Genomic DNA, 22,243 nt, shown 5'->3' with positions numbered 1-22,243 from the left:
TGTTCTCTATCTAGCCACATACAAACAATTACTACGTATGTACGTTCTGCAACCCCCCATTAAAACATTACATTTAAAATCATGATTCACTCATAATTATAACTACTAGTACTGAACATGAAAAAAACACAGCAGTGCAATAGATTTCACACGTTACTTATCCCCTCCACTTTAACAGTAAGCACTTCATAGCGACTGTTATATATACCGTTTGATAAGGAATTTAAGCTCGCTCATGGTCACTCCATTTACTTCGCACTATACTCCGTGATCATGTCAACCTTCCCCTACATGCCCATTCTGCTAAAAACATATTGTTTCAACTATGCAATTTCATAATTTCATCCTAATTTCTCTCACACTGTTGTTTTTCTCATATGCAAAGCCTGCTGGTACATATGCGTCTGCTCCTATTCTCCACTATCAAGTTTTCCAATTCTAGCTTAGCAAAACAGCAAACAGGATTCCTACCTGCAGATAAGCAAAAATGCCTTATAAACCTTACAAACACTGAAAGTGCATCTCCACGAAATAACAGACAACAGAGCAGGACAGAAGGCTACACAAGTTGCGACCTAGGGAGTTATAATTCTACGGGCTTACTGGTTCTTTTGTCAGTCAAGGCTCGTTGGATGGACGTCAAATCCGTGAGTACATACACTGGCCATATTTCATCTGCGTTTCTGATGCATTTACGCTTACGCCACCACACCCTTTCTCACAGCCACTGTTTTACATATATAGCAAACTGAAACTGCTGAACGTTACACGCTCATCAGACTGTACAAATTCACACAACGATAGCCATAATCCACAACCGTTTCTTACAGGGTCGCATTTCTCACTCTCATAATAAAATGCTTTGCAAAAAGAAATGATATCGCATAAAAAACATGTTTTCAACGTACAAAAATGCCAAGTTACTCAAAAGTATTGATATCAAAATGACGCCAAGTTACGGTACTACAAACAATCTCTTGCCTCACCGAAATGACATAAGATGTATTTCAAAGCAATGCTACCCAATATTTCCTCAGTTATTTCAAGTCACCGTAAGTTCTTTCACCGTAAGCCTGAATACAAAGCATATAATGGCTACTAGATGAGTGTGAACCTTATACTCGCTGAACAGTCAACTGTATGCTAAGCAACACTATAATCATTCTCATTTTTGTTTACAAATAGAAATTAAAATTTAATTGCTTCCTTCATGACATTATATAATAATATTGAACTCAATACAGTCTAATATTCAAGTTATTCCTAGCTGAGAAAGCAGTGATTCAAAAGGTTGATTTACACCTCATATTGACTAGCCCATAAGGAATTGTGGGCAAGGCAATTGTGAGGTTCGAGACAACTTTTTTCTTTTTTACTTTGAAGGAATCAATAAAATACAATAATAGTAAATTATGGAGATGTTCAATTATGGAGATCATTTGAAGTATTTTACGTATTAACAAAAAATTTAATTCCCAATTTAATTCCTCATGAAGATGTTCCTTCTGATCAGAATGTCAAGGGCTCCTTATCTTTTGAGATAAAAAGATCAAAGATCAAAGTGTCAGCCAAGTCTCCAAATATGACCCAATCCCTGTTAGGAGAAAAAGCATGGGGTGGGAGAATACAAAGAAAGGGAGAATCCATTGGGGCAGGCGTAGATATTTCCTATGCTCACCATGGTAACTGAGAACAAAGAATCCGCTGCCACTGAAGTCACTGTGGAACTTGATGAGGATCTGATTGGAGGTGCTGTAAACAGACTCCAGCGCTGTGTTTCCACTGAACTGTCCGATTTGAGGGGAACTCTGGTCCGGCCCATCCCTGCAGGAACAACAAATGTGCACCTCTTAGGGTATGTCAAAAAGTTGGGCTGGCAGGTATGCCATCCTGCCAAGTTACGCCTCGGCGTGGCAGCATGCCGCATACCTACACAGCACTGAGAGTTTGGCACTTTTCAGGGTTCCCCACAGAAATAACTGCAACAGCCACAGACTCTCATCCTTTAAAAACATTAATTTCTATACATTCTGACCCCATTTCAACAGACAGAATTCATATACAACTAAGGGGATTTTGAGTTTTCTCCTCCTCCTTTTTCCTGGCAGAAATGCTCCTAGCCCACAAAGAATATGTCTCCCCATTGGTCACTTTATGTACATCAACCAATAAAATCATTGTATGTAAACAAAATGATCATATATGCAAGTGTGCACCTTTAAGACAATTTGTACCAATCAAGTGTACTTCTCCTGTAGCTTAGTGGGTAACGTCATTGACTTTTGGTTGGAACTGTTTACAAGACGGAGAGACGGGTTCAATTCCTCCCTCCAACTTCAGTGAACCTCTAAAACTCAGTAAACTGCCTTGTTGCCTAACTAAAAATACAACATTTAAACTATTGCTTTTGCATCTGTAAAATTTTTCCAGGACAGTTCCCTCTACGGCATTTTCAGCGTGTTTAACGTTAGCTACCTTGTGTGTGAGTAACTTCCCATTCTCGTACGTGGAAAATTGTGTTTTTCATTAAATGCAAAATCCCCTGCTGTGCACGCACTGCGTGACGAATCTCTCCACTAACCTACTGTCTCACTGCGCATGCACCAATTAGTTCATTCGTAGCTAGTGAAGTTGTGAGAGCAGACGCTCCTCCTTGCAAGTTTGCCGGTACGATTTGTTTGTTATGGTGTGCGTCAGTGAAATCGTAAGTGTTCCGCGAAAATGCATATTATATTACCATCAATAGTAGTATAATTTCAGTTGTTGTTGCAAATAGATAAACATTTCTTTGCGCTAGTATATTGCAGCCATGTGTCGAATGCGTAACACTATTAACTTCCGGGTGTGCCTCGTGTTATAAGCATTGATATTTGTGTTCTGGTGTATTATACTTAGGTTCCGTGGTAGGTTACATTCCTCATCATAAGCGGAGATGCTTGTTGAGTTTAACGATAGCGCTGTGTGTATCCATCTTCTCGTATATTTATTTTACGGTCCTATGTTTGTATTAAAGACCCTGTGCAGTCAAAATCATGATTTTAAACTGCTTATATTATGACCAAAGACTATAAGGTTACTTACACATTGATTTTAAAAGCATTTCATACATGTATGTAATGAATTCAATTTTTTACCCTAAATCTATACAATGCTCGACATTGCCACCTGGCGGAGTATTTGGTATTGGTGGTTTTGACACCAAATTTGTGACGTCGCAAATGTTTCTAATTGGCATTGACCAATATGCGTTGGCCAAAACACTCACCCAGTATGACTATTTATGTAGTGTGCGCTCCCAAGTTCAAAGCCGGTTGAACAGACCGGTTCCGGTAAGCATCCGCATGACGTTCTGCTAGTAATCGAATCAAGCCTACAAACTATAACGTTACCGTTAACCTCATCTCCCCAATTTACTTGCTGTCTGGCTATCGATAATTTTGCTAATGTAGCTATGAGCTAAATGGTAAATGGTACTTATCTTGTCTAAATATAGCTAACGTTAGCTGGCAAGTGTAACGTCACTTTATTCTCCAGACTGTTATAACGTTACTGCCGCAAAAAAACCAATCGATAATGTTATGCGCTAATGTAGGTTATCCTATAACGTTAGGGTCCTATACTGTAGGCTGTAAGCAATGGGCTCATACATATACGGCTCAATATTTCTAATGCTGTTATTGCTGTACTCGTTATCCATTATTGCGGTCATATGATAACTACCTAACATTAGCTAACAACTGACGTTATGTGGACTGAGCGCTGATCCAGGTCAGTGGGAGTGAACAGCCCGGGCTGTCAATCAAAAGTGAATGCATAAATAATTAGGACAGAACTGCCAGTCTTGAGTCTGCTATATTAAGAAATTCAGGTTTTACATCCAAGCAGGTTTTTTTTATCTTTTCAAAGTCTAATAAGTAGAAAAAATACATATATATTGTAATTTAATAACTAAAGGAACAATTTAAATGTAAGAAAAGGGAGGCTGCACAGGGATTTTAACCCTAATGCACATTTGCGAGCGATGGAATATTCTGTTTGTATCAATGCAGTTGTCATTTTTACTAATATTGCCTTCATCTGTTTATTTGCAGATACCACGCCTTATCACAATTTTATTATTATACATTTGAAAGGAAGTCTGGAGTTGCATTTGTTCTGGCTGCATTTGTTCTGACCAACAAAATTAGGCCAGTTAGGGTACCACCAGTCATCACGCATGCACATCATCTACCACAAGTGGTCCTTCGAACCGGATGTACCCATGCTGTGCCATGGCAAACTTCCAACTTATATGACGAACAGCCACCACAGAGTCCCCGCCCTAGTCGGTTCTGGCATCCCCCGGGATATCATGAGGACTTTGTGCTTAGCTACCGAGTTAAACAGTCTGTGCCAACTACACTCCTGGCAGAGTGCAGCATTCATGAAACTGAACTACTGCCAGATGAGGAAACTAGCAAAGAGTATTCTACCACTGCTCAAGTATGGTATAGGGAACTTGAGTATGAGCAATGGCAACAGATGCAGTCGTGCCTCAGAGACATGTACAGACAGATGAAGGAGCTCCAGATAACGATGGAGAGTGCCAGACGGGTGCCCTACCCACAAAGTCATGCAGGTTACCCATACTTTAACAGCTCCTACTTTCCCCAGTATCCTCCACAATACTCAAGTCTCCCTCAGTCACATACAAAGCCAAGCACCTTCCTCAATGCACAGCCCAATGGGAAGAACCACCGTAGCATCGCAAGAGCACCTTAACAGGACTGTTCAGCACATTCCAAGAGAGCCAGTGTCAGAGCGGGTTTCAGAGCCAGCTCAGCCTACCTCGCTAGAGCAAGCCCCCACGTCTGGGCCACAGCCAAGTCTGGACTCAGCTCCGCCTGCCCAGCGCTCACAAACTCCCGCGCCTGAGCCACAGCCTATTCCAGACTCCGCTCAACCTGCCCAACATGCACCAGCTCCTGCTCTTGAGCCATAGCCTACCCACACTCAGCTCCACCTGCCCAACGCGCTCCAGCTTCTGCCTCTGAGCCACGGCCCGGTCAGTTTCCAGCACCACCTACCCAGTACTCACTTGTGTATGTGCCACAGAATGGTTCAGACCCAGCTCCGCATGCCCAGCACATCCCAGCTCCACCAGAGCTGCACAGAGTTCCTGTCACCCTGCCTCAGCCACTGCTACAGCAACCTCCTACACGGCAGACCACAACCTACCCAGCGCCTCCCTATGGTCAGTACCCTATGCCTCACCTGCTGCTCTATCAGCCTCATGTGCAGTGTCCTCAGTGTGGACAGTCTCTACTCATCCAGCATATGCCTGTGTACCCTCCAGGGTCTCCCCCTGTGCCAAACTGGCCTCCAGTGGACCCAACGGTGCCCAACCTCATGGAAATGGCCATCGCCGCATCCTTTGGCATACCCAAACCTAAGCTCACCTCATTTAGCACAGGAGAGTGACTTCATTATGCTGAATAAAGAGCTTGACAGCTTACTAGGCCCCCACAGGCACCTTACAGAGGATTATAAGTACCAGGTACTCTTAGACCACCTAAAGCTGCCCAGCACCTACCAGGTGGCCAAGAGGTATGTGAACGATCCAACTCCATACACTAGTGCCATGCAGGCCCTCCGGCAGAGGTACGGTCAGCCACGTCAGCTGATCCAGGAGCTAAAGGCTATACTAACCTCTCCTGCTATCAAGCCAGGTGACGTCTAAGCATTTGAAGATTTCTCATCCGCTGTGAACACACTAGTGGGGATGCTGAGCAATATGGATGGTCCCTCCAAGTCCGAGCTGAAATGTGGATCCCATGTGGACACACTCTTCTGCAAACTGCCCACCAGCTACAGAGAGAGGTTTGCTGAATATTGTCTATCCAAGGGCATCATCCACAGCGGTAGCAACCAGACCTACGCACTCACTGACCTTGCTGAATGGCTTGAAAGGAATTCACAGGCCATCCAAAGTCTCCAGGCGAGTGACTAAGGCCACCCAGTAAGAGCCTATACTGACTGAGTGCAAGGAACAAAAGACCCTTCAAGTCCCATAAGGCTAAAACAGCTACTGTCTAACTTGGCAGTGATCAAGAGATCAGGAAACCACCCTGGGCCTCTGACTCTCCCCCCACTGACTCCAGCACAGGTCACCCCTCATCCACAAAACGAGAGCATTTCAAGCCCTACTGTCCTTACTGTTCCAATCAGGAACATTACCTGAGTGCCTGTGTCGAATTTGCTAAGCTCAACACTACTGAGAGAGCAGCATGGATAAAGGAGAAGAAAAAGTGCTGGAGATATGGGCACGGCCACAAGCAAGAGAGTTGTACACTGAAGAAGCCCTGTTCGACCTGTAATGGGCTGCACCTTGTTGTGCTGCATGATGTGGCACTCACAGCTAACGTCCTCCCCATAAGCACTTCAAACACGGTGTATATGGACCAGGCCAGCCACTCAGGCCGTGTTATGCTCAAGGTCATCCCAGTTCAACTTTGTAATGGAAGATGGACCGTGATCACACATGCAGTGCTGGACAGCTCAGAGGTACAGCTGTGTCATTTGAAGTCTCTGCTCTTCTAAGCCCACAGGTGAAACATCACATTCGGTGTGCCTTCACAGCTGGAGTCGCTGAAGAAGAGGTATAGTCATCTCAGCCGTCTCGTTACAAACATTCAAACAAGTGCAGCCTATGCTCCTCATAGGATCTGACCATGCCCACCTGATAACTCCCATACACCCTATACGTGTGGGACCCTCAGGCGGCCCTGTAGCAGTGTACAGACAGTTGGGTTGGGCTATACAGGGACCCACAAACTTCCTCCATCATCCAACAAGCAAGAGTTCCTGTCTGAACACATCACTGATCTCATCCAGTCTCGGTTTGCACCAGCACGTCAAGAAATTGAGGCAAATTGACACTGCCATACAGACATGAGAAGGAGGCGACATGTTCAAAGCTGGATCAGGAAGCCGTTGACATGCTGGAGAAAGGGACAGTTTGCCTCACAGTGGATGGAATTTCCCATTATGCCACTCCACTGCTTCGCTAGAAGCTGGCTCCAAGCCTTCAGGCTGCTCCCACAGTGGTTATACCCCTCCTGAGAGCCACGGAGCGCCGCCTAGCTAACAATCCCAAGCTAGCCAGTGTGTACAACCGGGAGATACACAAGCTAGAGGAAGCTGGCTATGCGGTGAAGATAACCAGCGGAGGGGTCAGCCAATCAAGTGAGTCGTGGTATATCCCACACCACATTGTGCATCACAATGATAAGGTCAGAGTAGTGTTCAACTGCTCGTTCAGCCTCAGCAGCATTCTCTGAATGATAACCTGCTTCCTGGGCCTATGCTGGGTCTACCACTGCTGGGTGTTCTCCTCAGATTCAGAGAACACGCCATCGCCATCAGTGGAGACATACGTGCTATGTTCTACCAGATCAGGCTCCTCCCAGATGACCAGACTCTCTTCTGCTTCTTGTGGCGGGACATGATCCGAGACCGTAGCCCGTACATCTACGAGTGGCACGTGCTGCCTTTTGGTACAGTCTGCAGCCCATGCTGTACTGTATACACTCTCCAACATCACGTCAGAGAGAACAGCACCAGCAATGAAGATGTACTGCAGTCTGTTCTCACTGCCTTTTATGTTGACAATTGTCTCCAGTCTCTCCCATCCCAGCAACAAATGAAGCAGCTCCTAGACAAGATGAGGGCACTCCTCGCTACTGGGGGCTTTGAGATACGACAGTGGACAAGCATTGCACGAGAGGTGATCTCCCATCTCCCCACGGAAGCAAGGTCAGAGGGATGCAAGCTGTGGCTTACAGCAGACAAGGCAGACTCCCAGGAGTCAACACTGGGCCTACAGTGGCACTGCCCCACTGAGGTATAAGCTCCGTCCAGTGACAGTTTTCCTGCACCAGTCCCCTGATCACTGGCTAATCAACCCTTCGATGAGAACAGAAGATTCCGACAAGCTACGGAAGGCTACATTCTGTGGCCAGCTTGTAGTCACTGTCACCTCTCCTTATTTTAGTCAGTACACCACATGGTCTGAGCTACTGTCAGCCACATATCAGTCCCTTCACAGGGCGGCAGCGCCACCTATGTCTGCCTCCAGATATCTAGACACAGAGGTCGCCCTCCTGAGAAGAGCTCAGTCTAAGAGTTTCCCAGATTAAGTCAAAACATTACAAAATGGCAACCCTGTACGCCTTGGCAGCCGTCTGGTAAATGGTAAATGGTAAATGGACTGCATTTATATAGCGCTTTTATCCAAAGCGCTTTACAATTGATGCCTCTCATTCGCCAGAGCAGTTAGGGGTTAGGTGTCTTGCTCAAGGACACTTCGACACGCCCAGAGCAGGGTCCACTTTCCCCAGAATATGACCAGACATTGGACCTTATCATGGAGGTTGACTTCGGAGGGCTGAAGATCTGAGTGAAGACCCAATTCATCCCATTGTCCTGACACTGGATCATCTAATCACGCAGCTCATAGTGCAGGATTATGATGACCGCCTACTGCACGCGGGTCCTGAGCGAGTCTTCACCGAGATCATGAGGACCTACTGAATTCTCTGCGGCCGACAAGCAGTCAAGAAGCATCAGCGGCAGTGTCTGGAATGTCGGAAGTGGCACAGCAAGCCTGTGGTCCTGAAGATGGCTGACCTGCCTTCCACACGGCTTAGACTCAACCAACCACCGGGGTAAACTGCTTTGGCTCATACACAGTTAAACTAGGAAGGTGGCATGAGAAGCAATGGGGCATAGTGTTCAATTGCCTTACCACTGGGTGTGTCCACCTCGACCTGCTCCATAGCATGGATACCGATTCCTTCCTGTTAGCCCTTCGTCGCTTCATAGCAAGAAGAGGCAAGCCCTATGAGATCATGTTTGACAGAGGCACAAACTTCTGCGGAAGTGAAAGAGAATTCTGGGAAGCCTTCGAGGCCCTTGAACCAGCCCTTCAGGAACAGCTGGCAGAACAATGCATTGCTTTCAAGTTCAATCCCCCTCTCGCCCCCCACTTCGGTGGAGTGTGGGAGAGGGAGATTAAATCTGTAAAGGCATCCGTCCATGTCATCATTAAGGATCACACTGTCTCAGAAGAGGTGTTGTCAACCGTCTTCACTGAAGTAGAAGGGATCTTCAATTCCAAGCCCCTAGGGCAGGGGTGCTCACACTTTTTCAGCATGCGAGCTACTTATAAAATGACCAAGTCAAAATGATCTACCCACTACAAAAATGCGAAACATATATTTATTTACAAATATATTGAGGATTCTTTATATGTACAATGTATGTTGATGTACCTTGCATAACCGCATGAGCCAATATTACACAACACAACATAATTAACTATGTACATTTTTTTGTCATTACCTGAGTTTACTCTGATGACTTGCACTGAATTGAATCAGCCAGGGATACATAGTCCGGACAGTAGCTGCTGACAGCCAGCCTCAAGCACACTTCCAAATGTTCATCAGTCATGGTGGAACGGTACTTGGACTTAATGATCTTCATGTGGGAAAAGGCTGACTCACATAAATAAGTGGAGCCGAATAATGCAGTCAAGGAGGTAGCACATTTCCTCATGTTGGGGTACTTTACCTCTGTGAGTAAGTTCCAGAACTGTCCATGAGCTCTGGACTTCAGCTCAATGTCGGCTTGTAGTGTCAAAATCTCATCTTCCACTCCAGAAGAGTTCAGGTGAAACAGTGTTGCAATTTTTGATGCCAGTGAATCAACATCAGCATCTTCCCGAAAAGGATAGCACATGAATGTAGCGACTGGCTCGAGCAAAGAAAAGTCTTGAAAGCGTTTGTCAAACTCTGACAGACAATTGTCAATCTGCTCTGTGTAGCGTGCACTGTCAAGTTGCACACAGGCCTTCCCTTGCATCTCCAGCTCTGACACCAGGTTCTGGAAGTTTGCCAAATCATGGCGCTGCAGCTTTGAGGAGAGATGTTGCATCTTTCGTTTGAAAGCATTAACTGAGCTGATCATATTGACCACTGTTTTGTCTTTTCCTTGCAGCTCTAGATTAAGGTCATTCAACATGTTTGTCAGATCGGTTAAAAATGCCAAGTCTAACAGCCACTGACCGTCATTTAGTTGCTTGTATTCTGCATGTCCAGCTACACGGAAAAACTCCTTAATCTCCGGACAGAGCTCTCTAAATCTTTGCAGGAATTTCCCTCGACTAAGCCATCTCACGTCAGTGTGTAGCAACAACTCAGAATGGTCGCAGTCAGATGTGCACGAAATAACCGTCTTTGAAGAGATCTGGCTCGAATAGAACAGGCGATCTTCGTTGCCACATCCATGATCTCTTTCATGTTGAGCATTTTAGCGCATAACGCTTGTTGGTGGATTATGCAATGGTAATTCAGGAAGTCTGGGAAAGCATCGTCCTGCTTGCACTTGGCAATGAATCCATTCACGCGGCCAACCATTGCGGGTGCTCCATCCGTAGTGATAGACACCAATTTGTACACCGGGAGCTGGGTTTTCTCAATAAAGTTTTTGAACGACTGAAATATGTCCTCTCCTCGCGTCTGTTCTTTCATGGGCAGTACTGTTAATAGCTCCTCTTTTGCAGTGATATCACTAAACACCATACAAATGAAAATGCACATCTGGGCCGTGTCACTCACGTCCGTAGATTCGTCCAACTGCAGTGAGAAACACTCGCAATCTCCGATGTCCTTCCACATTTGCTGGGTTAAATCCTCATCTATGGCTTCACAGCGCCGTGTAACTGTACTTCTTGACAGCTGGAGAGCTTTGATCGAAGATAATATTTCTGCCTTATTTTTAAAGTCCCGGAACAATGAGTCAGCTGCTTCAACGAATGCCTCTTTTACCATCTCTCCGTCTTGGAAGGACTTCTTGTTATTAACGATGATGTGACTCACCCGGAACGATGCTTCGGTGGCGGCTTTCGCTTTTGAAGTATGTTGTGCGAAAAATGACTGCTGTCCGGACAACTGGGATTTTAGTTCCTTCACCTTTCTCTTTCTCAGCTCGCTTTTCGGTGGGAAGTCGGTGTCGTATTTTCCATGAACAGTCCGAAAATGCCGCTCCACATTTCCCTTCTTTGGTATTGCGATGGTAGACTGGCAGATGAGGCAAACGCACTTCGAAAATGTCATTGTGAAAAAAAAGTCCTCCTCCCATTCCGTATGAAAGTGATAAGTTTTTGTCTTCTTACTTGGTCCAGCTCCCCCACTCATTTTTATATGCTTTCTTAAGTGTAAGAGAAAAACCCGAGGGCTAAAAATTGGAGGTAACTTGCTGACTAGCTTGTTAGTTTTGCTGCACTTGGCGCCGTTGTTTGCGCATGCGCAGTGACCTAAGTGTCAGAAAAATTCAGATGTCATCTAACTGGCTGCCCTATATCAATCAAGTGACGGGATATTCATTTAGCTAGCTAGCTAACGTTAGCTAGCTAGGAGGTTTGCTTTCATAAGGCAATGTTATCGATAACGTTAGCTTGCTAGTTTGCTTTTATGAGGACGTTATAGTTGTGCTTTTATCTTAACTTGGCTAGCTAGATAGCAAAAATTATAATCGGATATAAGTCAACGTCCTTACCTTAGCTATCTATCGATACTTGATATACTACTAAGCTAGCTAGCTTGTGAAAATTCAGTCTCCCAAAGAGAGCGCGTAGCATGGGGGTAGCTATGGTAACGGGGCACGGTCTGTCAATCATAGCTAACTGACAGTTCTCATTACCACGCCCAGACGGTTCGGGTGAATTTTTATAGTGGGAAATTTAGGCTTAGAAAAATATGTTTTAAAGTACATTGAAATGACTGAAGAATAAAAAAATTGCGCACATTTCTTTTGTTGTTGCCTAAAGACAACTGGGAAGAGTCACGTTCAACCACCATGGTACTCCTTTAATGTCATGCGATCTACCAATACTACCTTTGCGATCGACTGGTAGATCGCGATCGACGTATTGAGCACCCCTGCCCTAGGGTATACGTTATCTGATGTAGCTGACCCAGATCCTATCGCACCAAATCTCTTGTTGATGGGGCGGCGGGATTCCTCCTTTCCGCAAGCCATCTATGGTTCCAGTGATCTTCTGGGACGTCGCCGCTGGAAACACAGCCAAGTGCTTGCTAAGCATTTCTGGGGTCAGTTCACCCGCAGGTACCTCTCCAGTCTCCAGCTTTGCCAGTGGCGGAACCACACTTCCGACCTCACTGTGGGCAAAGTCATCATAGTCATTGACTCACAGCTTCCGAGAGCTCTCTGGCCCATCGGAAATGTTGCATGAGTCTTCCCCAGCCATGACAGCAAGATACGGAGCGCTGAGGTGGACATCAAATGTAGCACCTACAAGAGTCCAGTCGCCAAGCTTATTGAGCTCCCTAAGGTGCCCGACGGTTGAGACTGCAGCCCAAAGCACAGCAGGGACTTTTGGGTTATTGCATATTTGTTGCATGAATCTGGGGGCGGCTGTGTAAAATTTACTCTCACTTCAAAAGCACTGTCTATAAGTAATTCATTCAAACTGGCTAAATCTAGGCCTGTCATTAAAAGTATTGACATCAAAATTATGCCAAGTTACTGTACTACAAACAACATAGGCTATCTTGCCTCAGAGAAATTAAAGAAGCTGTATTCCAAAGCAATGCTACCCAATGTCTCCTGAATTGTTTCAAGTCACTTGGACACAATTTTTGTTGTTTTAGCTCTACTCCAGGTCTTGACTATGAAAACAATTAATATGAGGTCAAAATGTTGACTGTCAAAGTGTTGACTGTCAGCTGTAATTTGTGGGTATTTACATTCATATTGGGTCATCTGTTTAGTTAATTTCAGTCTTTTCTATACATAATCCCCCCATTTTAGAGATCCAAAAGTAATTGTACATATTAACACAATCTTAAAGTAACCATATTTCGTACTTAGTCGCTAATTCTTCATATTTGATGATTGCCTGAAGCCTGTGACCGACAGACATTACCAACATCTGGTTATCTCCCATCTCCCTGTTTGTTCCTGGGGATTTTTGTTTTCAGTCTTGTCTTCAGCAAGTGATACGCATGCTCAATTGGATTCAGGTCAGTTGATTGATCTGGCCAGTCAATCCCAAAAAACTGGCCATAAAAAACTCCTTGGTTGTTTCAGCAATGTTTTACGTCATTGTCCTGTTGCAAGGTGAAAAGTTGTCCGACATGTTTTGAGGCATTTGGTTGGATCTGAGCAGATAAGATGTTCTGTAAACTTCTGAATGCATCCTGCTGCCATCAGCAGTCACATAATCAATAAAGCCAGTTCCAGTGGTAGCCATACATGTCCAAAACTATAATACTAGTATATTAGAAATTTTGAGCGTCAAACACTTCATTTCCTGCATTCTGGTGAATTTTTATGCACCAAATTTGTGCCTTTTCTGCATCAATTTATGGTGGAAATGTAAAGGAAAACACAAAATTCAGGGAGACAAATGTACATGTTCTAAATATTGAGGGGGAGCTAACGTTAAAGAGAGACATCGATAGCTAAAACAAACTTGTGATTTTACAAGACGTGTCTATAACGTTACACAAAACATTGGCTAAAATACTAACACTGCAACATGCGGAGTCACGTTAATTCCCTGCTTAGCAACTGATATCAGCTATCGCCAGGTAGTTTTCTAAGTTCTGTGAACATTACATTCAGACAGTGCACCGACATCTATTAACTAGCTAGCTACGTATCATACTATCAGATATCATAGTTCATTCATTGACAACTAGCTAGCTAAGATTGACGTTAGCTGGCATATTGATAGGTAACGTTACAAATATAAGATTACCGTTACCGTTCTTTCCAACCGCTGTGAGTAACTGACTTTAGCTGACATTGTCATAAAAGTTTTCCCGACTGTGAAAACCATAGACATGTATAACTGGCTGGCTTGTTTACATTTTGGACAGATGCTAGTGGGTAAATCTATCGCTGTTTTCGTCGCAGAACTTTTGACACAAGCAAAATCGGAAGCGCTATCCTAAAATTTCTTCTTACCATTTTTATTTCTAAGAAGTGCTTAAAACAAGAGAGAAAGGGGCACAATGGCAAGCCATGTCATGAGAAAACTGCACCTGTTAGTGAGTTAGTTAGTTTCTACAACTAGGGATGGGCATGGTTAGGATTTTATCAATACCAATACCACTATTGATACTGCTTATCAATGCCAATACTTATCAATACTTTTATCGATATTCCTAATTTGGAGTGCAAAATACATGTTGTTAAAATAATTATCAGTACTACTATATTAGTTTGGGCAAAAAATATTTAACAAAATAGTTCTGTTGAAAAAATGAAACATTGTTTTCTGAGACAAAACATGATGCTGGGACCAATTGGTATAGATACTGTAAATGTAATGTGTATCAAGAGAATGTTTAGTTCTTTAAAAAAGGGACGATAAACCATCCTTTATTATTATGATAAAACTGAAAGATGTGTTACCAAAGTTATCTTTGTAGGTCATGTTATATACTATATTTTACAGTTTTTTTACAGTTTTAGAATTTTGCATTAAGAGGTTGAAAGTTGAGCACAAGGGATAATAGTGCCAGTTTGGTTGAAGAAGTTATTTAAATACACTTGATGTCAGGCAATTTATCCATGACGGAATAAAGCTTGAGCCGGGCATAAACGGTGGTGAATGCCGCTATGAACATTGCTGTATTTCGGCAGTTTTGGGAAACCCTTTGCACGTTTCCACTGGACCAGAGCCATGTCTTCTGTAAGAAATGAAAAATGTGAGATATCATACTCATTTGAAAACATGAATTACAGGAACTGTTCTGGATCACGGATCAAGGTTGTGTTTGACTGATTGGTTCTATGACTGAATTTACCCCAAAGACAGTTGTATTTAAAAACAGTTGTGATATTTGTTTTTAGGCTTTGTTGACAGAAATATTGTTTGTATCTAAGCGGATGCCCTCCTTCTCTCAGTAACTTTGTACATATTCAGTCTTGTCAGTGTCATTAGACACCCAAGAGGTGTAACCATAAGCTTCTTGTTTCCCCTTTAAATGTGTCTTAACCCCTTAGCGCACATGCCAAATCTGGCCAATCCTTGCCCATTTAGGGGGTACCCCATTTAAAGCTTTATAACTCCAGATGTGAATAACACAGAGACTTGAAAAATGGCTTAAATGACATAAAAGACATTTGTACCATTTACAATACTAGCTTAAGTTACTTTATATTAATAATTCTGGAAGACAAAGTGCCACAAATGCAATTGTTTAGGCAAACAAGCACTAAACCATCCAGACCCACGGCGCAACTTGAATTCTGACTGATATACCCAGGGCAATATTTTCACTGGAGACTTGATACCGCCTTATAACTTCAAAGTCTCAGTTCATTTGTGAATGGTTGAAATGGATTTTGAAAAGAGACACTTCACGCTACAATCATGATAACAGCAATGACTGTGCTGTGAAGCTTATGAGTGACCACAATTTGCCATGCATAGCTCACGGCACGCCGTGGGAAAAATTACAACTAATAATTATAACATCCCCAGAAAGTTCTTCTCCACTATTGACTGCCTCCTCCCTGTGATTACACAAGCCATGTTTTTCTTAATATCAAAATGCACAGAATTTGTTTCTTTATTCAAAGGTACAGTTGAAAATATTTGTTCTAGTATAAAAATCCCTACCTATGACTTTGATATAACTGAGCCCCCTAGCAATGTTATACCAATTCCTAACCTACCCCTCTTAGTAAGATCCTTGAGAAATTAATGCTAAAAACAGTTGAATTTTGAGTTGAGTTTTTAACCTCCAATTCCAGTTTGGTTTTAGATGCTGGCACAGTACAGAGTCTGCTCTTGTAAATGTAGTGAATGACCTCAGATGCAGTGCTGATGCCAAAAGTCTGTCTGTTCATGTACTATTGAACCTGAGCCCTGCCTTTGATACGGTTGACCATACCATCCTCTGTGACAAACGAAAACATGGGTGGGTATCACAGGCACTACTCGTAACTGGTTTAAGACCTACCTAACAGACTGTTCCTTCACTGTTAACCTGGGCGAGCACACTTGTGAGAGTCAGTGCCCCTCAGGGATCAATTTTAGGATCAGTCCTTTTTAAATCAGGAGGCACTGTGTGTAATTTTATAGTTATGCTGATGATACCCAGCTTTACATCTGCATGCTTAATTACTATCTTCTAAGGTGCTTCTGTCCTGCTTGTGCCTCCTCTGTTGCCGCCTTCCTGTAGTTTTTGTCCTGTCTCGCGCCCCTTGGTTTGTTCTGCCTGAGTCTATGTCTGGTTAGTGTTTATTGTTGTGGTAATGGGTTAACTGAGTTATCACATTCCACACGTCTGCTCGTTGTCTTGTTTCATTCCGCACCCGCCTGCTCGTTGCCTGTGATTGTCTCCAAGTGTGTCCCTGTATATATACGTTCTTTGTTAGCCTGAGTCGGATACTGGATCCTACTGTTTTCTGCTCTTGTTGTTTGTTCCCTGTGTTTCCAGATTTCTAGTTCCCTGTGCTTTGTGTTTTTCAAGTTCCCTGTTTAAGTATTTCGAGTTCCTTGGGTTGTTATTTTGTTTCTAGTTGTTTTTTTGTAATTGTCCCTCGTGGCCTTTTGTTTGTTCTGTTTGTTCCTTCGTTTGAATTATACCCTCTTGACGTCTGTGTTTACTCTGCGCTTGGGTCCTATCTCAACAATTCCCTGTCAGCTTCTTGTCACTTCACTCAGGTCTATAACTGACTATGCTAAAAATCAGGTGAAGAACGTTGGTGTAATCGTGGACCCTGAACTAACCATTGAGACACATATTAAGCACATAATGAAATGGGCATTTTATAATTTTAAATCCATTGCTAAGGTACATTCATTTTTAACTCTGGAGAGGTCTGAGAAACTAATACATTAGTTAAAAGCAATTCATCGGCTACCTATTTGTTTCAGGACTGATTTTAAAATTCTTCTAGTTTAAAAGTCCTTTCACTGCCTAGCACCCAGTATCAATCTGACATGCTTTTAAGGTCCTGAGATCTTATACCAGTAACCTATTATTCATACCTAGATATATGACTCATACCTTTGGCAGGGCATCATTTAGCATCTATGGCCCCAGTCTTTGGAATATTCTGCCAGAGGGTCTGAGGGGTGTTAAGTCCTTGGATGGCTTTAAAAAGGAAAATAACATACATTTTTAGCACTGCTTTTACATAAATTTACTGTTATTTATTTTCAGGTTTCTCAACTTATTTACATTTTTAAAATGCTTTATTGATTTTATTTTATCGCCTCTTTTACTTTTTGTTATTTATTTGAATAGTTTTTAATGCCTTTTATGTTCTTAATTTATCTGTTCTTTTAATTCATTGTGAAGCAGTTTGTGATGCATTAAGACATAGGAAATGTGAGCAGAATCTCACTCTTTTAGTCCCATAGACCACAGGAGTCATGAACAGTGACCTTAGCTGAGGCTAGAAAGGCCAGCAGTTCCTTAGATATTCTTATAGAATATTTAGTGACTTCCTGGATGAAGTGTCACTGCACCCTTGGAGAAATGTGGGCAGGCTGGCCACTCTTGGGAAGATTGTGGCTGGCCTGCCACTGTTCCAAGCGTTATCCATTTGGAGATAATGGCACTCACTGTGGTATGGATTCCCAGTGCCTTAAAAATGGCTTTATACCCTTTTCCACTCTGATACATTTCAACATTTGGTTTGCAAAGCGCAACGTAATTACAGAAAATGTCATTGATTGGTTCCGTCCTGTATTTGCATTATCATTCTTCAAATCTTCAATTTGCTCACTTCTGAGCAAGGATTAATGCTGTTCCCTTTTCAACGCAATTCCATATTGGAAAACAAAAAAATAACTTACCTAAGTTAACCAAGCAAGTTTTCATATCAGTCTGCATTTTGAAATGCATTATTAAGCAACAATACTAAGTAACTGAAAAAAAAAATATATTTGTTGGTCATTTTCACAATAAGGCATTACCAATCTCAAGCAAGTTTCAAGTCTCTGCAAGTCTATTTTCATACAACATGGAAAAGTAACCAATAGCTGCCTGGAAGATAGGAGAGAAAATATTTTTAAAAAACATTGTTGTATGCCTTGTAAATTGGTTTGCAAGAATGTGAAATACAGAAATTTGTATTAAATTGACTTTAGCATCCAAAATACCAATATGGTCTTTAAGTTTCAGAATAAGTGAGCAGACCCAACGGGGAAAGACAATGAAACTTGACTACTTACAGTAGTCACTGGTCTCAGTTGACGCGTTTGCTTCTGCGGTGGCAGTTCTGCCGGCCAGAAGGAAATGCATGCGGGGTTCTGACAGTAGGGGGCAACCATTCTGCATTGTACTTGATGTCACACTTAGTTGCGTTTCGGGGTGATTTGCAATCTTAATTATGATTGTGATTTTAAGACAACATTAGTATTTGGGAAAATTAAAGCCCTAACACCAGCTGATATTGGGCTGGTATCAGCATAGAAGTCATTCAAATATTTTTATGAACCTGGTAACTCTCTTTTAAAATAAAAAAAAACAAAAACAAGTAGGCTAGCCAAGGCTGCTATTTCATCTACTACATTTTATGAGAAAATGATAGCCTATATCTACTTAGCCAACGTATATCAGCACTTCCTCTTTCAAGCAGCCGTTAGAACACGTCACGATAAAGATCTAGGGCTAAAACAACACATTTTGGGAAATGTAGTGAAATAAAATGGCCATATCAAACACATTCTTTCAAACTAAATTGTTTAGAATAAAATCGAAACGAAAACAAAATTTTATTAAAAATAGGGAAAGTGCTTGGTTCTTTGGCTATTAAATATTCTGTGGGGAAATGCTGTCTATAGCCTACTTTTTAAACTGGAAAACGACATTCAATTAAAATAAAATAATGGCCTTATATATGAACCGTGGTTCGCCTGTTTTCATTTTGGGTAGGCTACTAACCGTCAGCTGTTTTCGGTACGATTTTTAGGTACACCCCCCCCCCTCGCCGTCATGCAATCCCCCCCCCCACCCCACCGACCGACGCCAAGCATAGTCATGCTACTGATTCAGTGAACAAATCTTTTGAACAAATCTTTTTAGTGAACTGATTCTACTGATTCAGTACACTAAAAAGAACTGTTCTGCCCATCACTACTAGTGAGTGCCACAGTTGAAGTGTTAACTGCCAGATATGGTTTTGAGTGCTCACATTTGCCACCTGGTGGTGGTTTTGCAAACAAAAGTAGTTCCTGTAGAAATACAAAGAAAATACATGCAAATTTGCTGCTGCTGAGAAGATCTCTCACAGCAGAAGCGCCAAATGAAACCAGTGTTTTTTTTACTACCTCAAACTGCCAAGCCTGACGCCCAGTGGTGTCAAGCTCATCCAGCATTACAGCACGATTTCAGCCCCCACTGCTTGCTTCTCCCTTCCCTATTTCGATTCAACTTTTACATACATACTGTCTCTCTTCTCTGACTCATCGATTCTACAGGGAACGCACCGCTTTGGTTGTCTGTGTGAGCAAGGACCGCACACAAATTGGTTGCATTTCACACAGTAGTCTTTTGCCTTATTCCGACTGCATTTGCCGACCATCTGTGGGACCCATGGGATTGTATTGGGAAACAGGATACCCCCATGTAATATAATTGTTATAGTCATTTTGCTACATTTGTATTCAGGCATATTGATATTTTATTATTCAATATTGGTTCAGGCACATTTATTATTATAGGCATCGCATACGAGTTAATTGATTCATGGGCAGGCGCCCATCAGGGGTCCTGGCATATACAACAAAGTTTAGAATGTGCAAAGTAGCCAACAGCACACACATTTCTGACCGTGTTGTTTTATGTGTATTTTTCGGTGAGAAAAGTAATTGGTGACTGCAATCAACTAAGTTATGAAAGTGTTGTTATTTATGCCTTGTAACTAATGTGATAAATCTAAAATGAATTTGCTCTTTCTTTAGTTTACAATGAAATACTGGGATCCCATATATACACAACAAGTTAAACTATACATGTCCTGGATAAAAAAAACTCCTTGACCACAAGTGCGTAAAATTTAAGGATGGATATTCAGAATTACTAAAGGAGCAAGAATTAAGAAGTGTACCCAGTGCCTCCAAATCGATCCAAAATGTCTCAATTATGCATTGCTGTAAATCACAACATAATCATGTATTTCACTACAAATCAACTGTTTTGACTCAAGAAACTCACTGTTGCATAATTTTCAAGTGGGAATTACAAGCTGTCCATCAGTACAGTGGCTTAAAATACCTAGGGGTCCTGAAACATATCCAAAATCTCTCCAAAAAGGAATAAAATGCTTTTTGTCCATTATAAAGCCCCCTTCTGAAGGTTTAAGATGAAACATTGATATCAGATTAAAACATTATCACACAATGTGGTACAGTACCTAATTAACTCTTGTGTGTTTTTCTGTACTCTACAGTATGTGATGTTTTCTTGTATGGGGATGGGACAACATTAAAACAATATTCAACTGTCCACCACGTTCCGGCAATTTTCCAGTTCAGGTCACATCCGCTGCATTATACACAAACACTACTACAAAGCTAACCAACAAACACTTACATTACAGTGTGAAATATCCTCATTATAAAATACCACTAACCTATTTAAAGACATTCAATTTAAAAAATAACGTATATAACCAAAATATTTTCAGCAGTAACACTTATGTTTGGATGATGAAATATTATCAGTGTTCAGTAGATAAAGACAGAGACAGAATGAATGCTGTCATTCCCCAGTTCTAACTTGTGCAGAAAACAGTATATCAGCTAGGTATATCAGCAAACATATGGCTTAGCCATGCTCAGAATTTCTCAAGAATAACAATATTTTCCAAGAGATGACGAAAGTCATCGATAAAATTTCACCAGGTGCAGTGTCTTTTACTGCTACCACAGACTGAATGTGTACTGCAGCTATAACGAGACAAAACTTTTGGTTACACTGAGATATAAAACGCTACTCCACTAGTAAAATTAGACATATTGTACAACAGCCCCTGAATGGACAACGTTGGGGAAGGCTGCATAAAAGAGCCACATGTTGTGGATTGCATTGTTTGTTTCCTGACCATCCCCCCTCATTTCAACTCATGCTGCAGTAGCCATGAAAAAAACATTGTTTTACCTCCCCGGCTGCACCCCTCCATGTCACTTACATTGCCTGTCTCAAATCACTAAGATTGCACCCATATAATTATACTACAAGTTATGATTAACCCTCTGACCAGTCCATCCCTGCTTTCCATTGACCTTAAGGAGGTTAAGAACACTAGTAAACTATAAAGGCAACTGCATCCCTCCCAATTTATCAGTTCACCACCCACTCTGAAGAGATCCCCAAAGGGTTTCTAATATATGCGGTGTATGTCACTATTAATGTGCCAAAAAATGTCATACATGTTTTAATGTCCGCAAGTCAAATACAGTCGACTGCATAAAGTTAATATGCAATTGTGTTTACTTTTATCCTTCTACAAGTGGATTGGCATAATGCATGCACCCATACCTTCATTTGCCTTTCTTCAGCAAACCAGTCATTTAACTGCAGGTTAAGTGCATTAATGCTGCTGGAAAGAACAGTGTCTCACTTAACAGTGTAGTGTTAAATATAACAGTGCATGACCATAATCCCTCTCTGATGACTATGGGCATGTGTGCAGTCCACGTTTTAGAAAAGTGAATTACAATGCGCATGTGCAGACCATATAAAATGGCACTATCCTGTGTGTTGTTTTTAGTATAGCTGCCTAGCGTGCTACCGTGAGCATTTACGTTGCTACAGCTAACATCCAAGTCACTACTGTGCATCAGCGTAGTCACAGTAATACGTAAGTGCATGTGAATGTGGACCACAAATCAAGGAAATGATTGGGTTTAGTTGTTTAAACACCACAGAAGAACGTCACTTATATAGTTAGTTTTACGTAGTTGTACATGGCTGATGTTATTGGTTTGTTCAAATGAATAATAAGATGTATTTAAATATAGTCACATTGCAATCATAGTTTATTTTCCTTCTTTAACCTTATGTAGGTCTACCTAGGTACATAGATAAGCTTTCTTCATTTTACGCTGTTAGACTGTCAAATCATCACTTTTTTCTAATTTATATAGGGGAGAGCGGGGCAAAACCTAACACAGTATTAATTAACCAATTTATTGGATTTGTTCAAC

General features: G+C 42.1%; 1 protein-coding gene across 9 annotated transcripts in view; it reads right to left on the bottom strand.

Moving 5' to 3' along the window:
- csmd3b (CUB and Sushi multiple domains 3b) overlaps positions 1 to 22,243 on the bottom strand; it is a 938,142-nt gene that overhangs the window by 252,133 nt on the left and 663,766 nt on the right. For all 9 annotated transcript variants that reach the window (XM_035430384.1, XM_035430386.1, XM_035430391.1 and 6 more), the window contains one exon: positions 1,679 to 1,824. In XM_035430384.1, the coding sequence (XP_035286275.1) occupies positions 1,679 to 1,824 (146 nt within the window). The remainder of the gene's footprint in view (positions 1 to 1,678; positions 1,825 to 22,243) is intronic.

This window comes from Anguilla anguilla, chromosome 8 (assembly GCF_013347855.1).
Source record: "Anguilla anguilla isolate fAngAng1 chromosome 8, fAngAng1.pri, whole genome shotgun sequence".
NCBI lineage: Eukaryota > Metazoa > Chordata > Actinopteri > Anguilliformes > Anguillidae > Anguilla > Anguilla anguilla.
The sequence above is the reverse complement of the archived record's forward strand: the minus strand, read 5'-3'. Positions and strand labels throughout refer to the sequence as shown.